Source organism: Mixophyes fleayi, chromosome 1 (assembly GCF_038048845.1).
Source record: "Mixophyes fleayi isolate aMixFle1 chromosome 1, aMixFle1.hap1, whole genome shotgun sequence".
Taxonomy (NCBI): Eukaryota; Metazoa; Chordata; class Amphibia; order Anura; family Limnodynastidae; genus Mixophyes; species Mixophyes fleayi.
Window position 1 is genome coordinate 394,577,160 of NC_134402.1, and position 7,434 is coordinate 394,584,593.

Here is a 7,434-nt window from a genome sequence, read left to right on the forward strand (position 1 = left end):
ACAGTGTCATTGTTATGCATGCTGGTCATATACAGCTGTGTCATTTCATTGTCCCTTTAACACTCTGTGTAAAGGCAGCATCTTACAGCCTTTTATATAAATGTAGCTACATTACGTTAAACAAAGCCCCAGCTCGTCCTAGTACTTGTTAACCTCCTAAACCATCCATTCATAACACATAAATGTATATAAAAAGCACCCAGACTGCGCTATAATAGTTAATGTGGTCTATTGTGGCAGTAAGTCTAATGAATGCCCTTGTTTACAATCACATAATAAATAAGCAATCCACAGTATACCTCTGGCAATAATACACATGTAACTATGGAGCTGCTCTGTAGGAGCAGCTGAATATATAATGGAGTCTAGTTTAATGTCTGGTGTGCAAGACAGCATCCTGTATATCAAACAGGAACATTTAGAAATATCATCGTTCATCATTAATAAGGCGAATTTACAAGTATTGGATACTTAGTTTATGCTCTTGAATAATTGAACTTGGAAATACCACATTCAGTATACATAAGGTTTTCACTCTAGAAAACTCTCCTCCCCCACTCACACTACAACTTTAGAGCAAACTTGTTTTGATTGCCAGTCAGTGGGGAATTTACTGATCGCCCCCCTCCTCCCCAACTCTTTAAACAAAGTCTCAAGTGATGAAAACACAATTTTAAAAACATAATTTTGAAACGAGTTTAGTAGGGCTAAGTATTTAAGGCTGGCATAAGCTTCCCACATTTGTGGTTTCTACACTGAGACTCCGGAAAGTATTTTCAACCTTTGTACGTTGGACTGCATCCAAAGGTTAGGTCACGACCCGTGTTTCCCCTTAAACGTTATTAATTTATGTACTCCGCATATAACTTAACTCTTTCTGCTACAATGCTTTCCTATAGAGAAATATCACTGAAAGCTGACAATTCGCATTATACCATTGGAAATAAGTAACTTTCATTAATATGTATTGCCTTACTTCTAAGCCACACTGGCTTCTCACAGCTATAATTAAATCGCATTGAAAATCAGAATTAAACCTCTGGGCTTCGGTTTACATATATATTTACAAAGTAGATCTGAGAGTGATAAGAACACTTTTCACCAAAATGTTACAATGCATCCACTAATATATACATATATATGTATGTGTAATATATATATATATATATATATATATATATATATATATATATTGAAGTTTGATTGCTCTTTGCTTGGCCACAGGGAATGGGAAGTAAATCTGCGAGATGCATTTCTAGAGTAAAAGAGCCATTTTCCCAGGCACATCATTCATATTTATCAGTGGGTGTATTCTTTGTTCTGTGCTGACGGTCTGATTGCATAGAGTAACGTCACGAATGACATCTCTGCTTAATGTGCGTATAAAGTTTCTGCAAGTTGAAATATAGGAAACATACAGCCTTCTATCTTATGAAAGGCACTCGAGGTCAATTTCTGCACAATTATAAAGCATGTGTTATATATTTATAATTGAGATGCCAGGATATATTAATATATGTGCCATTTACTTGCTACATTATTATTGTACAAATGCTTTAAATATTACACAAAAGGAGAAAAGTGTGTTTGTTTGATCAACATATAGCAAGTGGCCCCTGTAAGATAAATCCTGGCTGTGAGAGAAATCCTGGCTGGGATGTGCGAGGGATGACAATACATATCACCCTACACTTGCAGAATGAGTGTATATATGTGAGCGCTGTATACTCAAGGCCTTGATGATCACACCTACCTAGTAGGCAATAAAATGCACATGTACACATTACAGCAACCTTGCAAAACACGTCTGGGTCATTACATACATCTGAAGGCTGATTAGAGGTTCTGAATCACCATTTGTTTTATTTGCATTTCTTGCCTTGGGCAAAAAAATAATTATTTAGGGAGTGATCTGCCAAAATAAATGTAATTACAGCAAATCTTTTCCTTTTCGGTATAGCAATGTCCAAATGAGGCAATTTTGCACCATTTTCCCACTTCTGTTCTTTTAAATATAAAGGCAGGTTTTAACATTTAGCAAATGTGAAGTTTTTATAAAGTGTATTATTTCACCACGTGCCGTTTTATTCGCTCTTATACCGACATTAATGGATACAGGTTATGTTATACTTACTGAAATTCAGTTTACCCAGTTTATAGTGTGAGACACCAATTTATAACGGTTTGCATCATGGTGTTATTCAGTGTTAACCCATTGGAATCCAGCGTATCCATCCCCACTCTTACAGCTTGCTCACTCCTAGCACCAACTAAAAGGTTAAAGTTTAAAGCTGATATGTGCTGTTACATTTTTCATTTCCAAAGGTCATATAAGTATATGTATGTAAGTGAGAGGACGTGAGTGTGTGTAAAGCATGTATACTTCTGCCTGCTCTAGACACAATGCTGCCCTTAGTTTATGTATTAAGTGTAGGTTGACACAGATGTACGTAGGCTCCTTATATAATATCACAAAAAAGTCTTGTTTTAATTGTACTGGAAAGTGTCTAGGTGATCGCTTATCCATCTCTTCTGTGCTCAGCTCCCAGGAACAGCGTGTATTGTATGCAATCATTTAGCTGTGAAACATGTAGCGAGGCTTGATTGATTGAAAGGAACCACGTGGTGTATTATATATGCATAAAATATCACATTATAGAAATGCAACGTGTAATAAGTGCTGGTCGCCCTTGCACAATATTAGGGTGTACAGTGAGTGCCACAAGGTTGTGTCTACTACAGTCACCCTATGTGCCCCTCTCACAGATCACGAGAAAACAAACAGATTGGTGCTTTAGCGACTTGTGTAAATGATGACCAGTGTATAATAATGGACTGTTGTGTCATTTTTGTGTAAAGAGCTGTTGTGTCATTTTAGCGGCAATGCCTGTTGTATAATACTAGTGTAAGAGATTGGTGGTTGTGCTTTGTCTGGGGGATATTGCAAATACAATTATACCCTTTGGTGTATTTATTATAGCCAATTGTTTAACAATGCGAGATGAGATAGTGAGTAATTCCCGGGCACCTTATAATAGTGACACTTCACACCAGCGCTTTACTGTGCATATCAGGTTTATACATTGTACATGTGTCCATATAACAGGTATTTTTAAGCCCTTTTGAAATACTAATTGTGTGCCCTATCTCTCTCTCCTCGCCCACGATGGGCTCCTGTACAGATGCCTGTGGCCTTTCAGATGCTGCTCACATTGAGAGTCTACAGGAAAAGTCCCAATGCGCACTGGAGGAATATGTCAGGAGCCAGTACCCCAACCAACCCAGCAGGTTCGGCAAACTACTCCTGAGGCTGCCCTCACTGCGTACTGTATCCTCCTCAGTCATTGAACAACTCTTCTTCGTCCGTTTGGTAGGTAAGACCCCTATAGAAACCCTCATCAGGGATATGTTATTATCTGGAAGTAGCTTCAACTGGCCTTACATGTCCATCCAATGTTCCTAGAGAACACCACAGAGAGACAATCATGGCAACAAAACTCAAAAGAACAAATATGGCGCGGGGTAGACATAACATAAAAAAAAAAACTTCTTAGAATATGAGAGTAATGAACTCCGTGTGTTTGGAAAACTGCAAACAAAAAAAAAAGGACCAAGGGGAATCAATTATTAAAAAATAAGGACACGAACCCTGATGGATGCGCTGTGGACTGAGCTGGATTTCTTCTGTACAGACAAATAAAAACGAAAGACTTGCTATAAATCCTTTGTAGAAAACACATGCACATAAGTACCATGAACATTTGTTGTTGATTTTGTAATATATTAGTCTTTATTTTAATTTTTTTTTTTTAAATTTAAAACATTGTATGCGCATAAAGAAAGCAAGACATAAGAATTAGGGGAAATAGCAGTTTCCAAATAATTATAAAACAAAAAACTTGTCCTGTGTCTATGTATCTATATATGTTTTGTATTTTTTCTGGTTCCAAACCAGGTTTCCTGTAATTCTCTACTAATAATTTTTGATATAACCCTTTGCTTCTTATAATGAGTGCGATATATGTTGTCCAAGCTTATGTTCTTCAAGAATTAAAATTGAAGTGAGAATTTAAACAAAATAAAAGACTTTAGCAAAAGATTGTGTTTTATTGATGTATGGAATATATTCACACAGAAAAAAATGTACTAATTGCGGTTCCCTCTCTAATGAACTAAATTGCAGCTTTCAAAGTTTATAATTTGCAAGAACAGGGCTAAGAACTAATGAAAACATATATTAATATAGTCACGGATTATCCATCTTCCTTCTAAAATAGTCATCATTTCATTCCTTTATCTTGGAGGTGATATTTCTGTAATGCTTTAGTTTTTTTTGTCTCTGGTTTGACGTTTCTTTACTCTGTTTATGGAATTTTACGGATAAAAATGCGATATCTGAGCACTATTATGCTACATGTACAAAAAGACTGCGTTGTAATGGATATTGTCATTGTATGAGCGGAGAGACTGGGTAAAGAAAGGCTTTTCATCAACTAACAATGTGCCTCTTAATATGACCCTATTTTTGCTATCTTCTAGAGCAATCGTATTATTTCCTGCTTTCCTCTCCCAGTGTAAAGTGTATTCCCAAACTATTAATATAGATATCTTACCCGAGGTTTCTCTCACTTGGTGGTATATCTATGTTGTTCTATAGGTCCCTTTGTGCTGTGGTTACTGGAGTTGAGATTGGGAGATGTGAGCATCCCCCTGTCCCCATCCAGCGCGCACAAACGCACAATTTTAAATTAAAAATCGCTTCTATAATAGAGCTACTTTGAAGGTAAAATCTCCCTCTATGCTTCTGGCTCCTGGTGTAGATCTCTGTAACAGCTTTCGGCGCATTAATGTTTTATAGAATGTGAGACAGATCTGTTAGAACACATACTGCCAAGGGAGCCCTTCCTTAACGTATTAATAACGCTGGATCTTTAAAAAAAATAACACCCGGAAAGGCAGGATTTTCAATTTGAGAAGTTATTGGCAATGGTTTTACTCCTGGCAACTGCAGACCCAGCAGACTTTTTTTTTGTAAGGACCATCCAAAATTATATATATATATATATCTATACATCTATATTATAGTTATTATCGCTCGCTTGCTTCTGTTAATTGACACCGTTGCGCAAAATGACAACTGATCTGTTGGGGACATTTAAGTACAGAGGATAACTTGCTTTTCAGAGGAATGTGGGATGTCAGGATGGTGAATGACGTCATGAGGTGGGATATAGGACTAGAGGGGTGGTAGAGATACTCACAGACACATCAAAGATATGTGCAGGCTGATTTATGATCCTGGGAGGTCTATATTGATAGCACTAATACTGTAGTGCAAATTAGGCATTTGTCTCATAAATATCATGCTTGCAAATTATGCAACAAGACTGCGTTTTGTCTTTTGATGGGATATAAGTGTAGAAAGTGTACTCAATGGAATGAATCTCCCTCCCCAGCAGAATAGCGGTATAGTCAGATCTATGGGAAGAGACAGGAACATTGTCATTTTCAGTATGGCTGGGTGTGTGAGGAATTATTCTATTAATGTTTCTGGTTTCATTTAGAGCTGTCTGAACAGGGGTGATTTCACCTACAAAAGCTATCTGAACAACAGCGCATTGTGTATAGACAATACTGTATGCTGTATGAAACATATCTGTTTTGTGTTCGTTTTTATAAATTATATTTTTACTAATGTTGTACGTAGTATATTTTTGAAGTGTGTTTTAAGAAAATATTTAGTCCAATATTATATTATTCTCTATTACATTATTTTGTTTGTTTATTTTTTTATATGTCTTATTTTACTTTCATTTTTACAGTGGTTGAAAATCTATATGGTACTGATATCAAAGCTGAATTTCCAAACTTTTTGAGTCATAATTTCTGGCGTCCTGTCCTTTTGCACTATGCTACAGCTACATAATTGATGGCATATTTTGCACTCAGCCAACTTGCTACAAATAAATATTTAGTAGTAGAGTAAATTGCAAGGTTACTCAGCTGATTAAGAGATTTATTTCCCAGCCTACTTTAGAAGCTTGGAGTACATTTTGACTTTGATAAATAGGGCATTTTCAAAACTATCCATGCTAAACCCTCAAGGAGATGCGTCAAATGTCCACCTTCTGTGATATTGGGAGACATTCAGCGCAAATCACGCGCAAAGTTTTTATGCCCACTATGTACATGACCTTCATTTACCTGTTTCCTTACAGGTGTGTAGGACCATGTGTCATCTTTTGAAGATTGTTAACTCTAAAAGTATACCCAGGTCCCCTTTGCATTGACTGACGTTCATGGCGATTGTTATAGGTTTATGAAAATATTGTGCTATAAGTTTCAAGTTTACGTACACTGGCACTGATGCTGAGTTAGAAGCAAAGCAAAAAAAGGAGCACTTTTGCACTTGTACAAACCATGTTACAATGCAAGGGGTGTAAAATTATTTATTTATTTGCACACAAGTAAAATACTGGCTGAGTTTTCATGTAGCACACAAATAATTGATAGTATTACTTTTACACTGAAATTAAAGTTGATCTAGGACATGGCTCATCCCAAGAATAAATCTGAAACCACATAATACATTTACCCCCCCCCCCCCCCCCCCCTCCCTCTCGAATGCAGCATGGTTTTGACAAGTTGCAAATTTGCTCCTTTTTCCTGCTTTGCTCCTAGCTCAGCCTCAGGCCCACTGAGTTCTCAGTTTTTATTGCAGCTAAAATATTGCAACCCGCTAGTTACTATAACCAAAAATATATGCATTACACTCATCAGCTTTATGTGCGAAATATCAGTTGTAAAAACTGCGAATTCAATACCTCTGTTTGACCCATTCACCACTAACACCAGTGTGTATGAGTTGTACATATTGGTGGTTTATTTATAATAAAGGAAACCGGGGATTTTGTTATAAGTGGGCATGGGAAAAAGTGGCTTGAAATGTGCCAGTTACTGAAACGAATTGTTGTAAGAGGGGATTTATGGTGTCAGACGTCCTAGCTGTATTGTTTGAACAGTCTGTCAAACTGATTAGATAGCTAGATAGACATATGAGATACATTGATAGATATTTGATATCAGGTAGATAAACATATAATATATAGATAGATGATTTCCGACAGGTTCTTGGGATTTAGGTAATTTACATGTATTGTCTTACAGAACTTTTACAGAATTAATTAGGTGGTTATCTGATGTGCTCTAAACTAGGGTTAACCCTAAATAACATCAGTCCTGGAAAGGTTTTGAAATTAGGTGAAATTAAACAGTTTCGTGGCCATGTCCTCTCAGACACACCAAACTTGCTCCCACACTGGTGTACAATCCTCCACTACAAGGGGACCGAGAAATGTATTTTGTGGATTGATAATGAGCGGTTGTATGACTTGCACAAGATGCTGCTTGTTTTCTAGGCCCTGGATCCCTTTG

The 7,434-nt window shown here is 36.8% G+C and overlaps 1 protein-coding gene across 1 annotated transcript in view; it reads left to right on the forward strand.

Annotated features, from left to right (window-relative positions):
• NR2F1 (nuclear receptor subfamily 2 group F member 1) overlaps positions 1-4,097 on the forward strand; it is an 8,422-nt gene extending 4,325 nt beyond the window's left edge. The window contains exon 3 of the mRNA XM_075180923.1: positions 3,183-4,097. Coding sequence (XP_075037024.1) covers positions 3,183-3,463 — 281 coding nt within the window. The 3' untranslated portion in view covers positions 3,464-4,097. The remainder of the gene's footprint in view (positions 1-3,182) is intronic.
• The last annotated feature ends 3,337 nt before the right edge of the window (positions 4,098-7,434 follow it).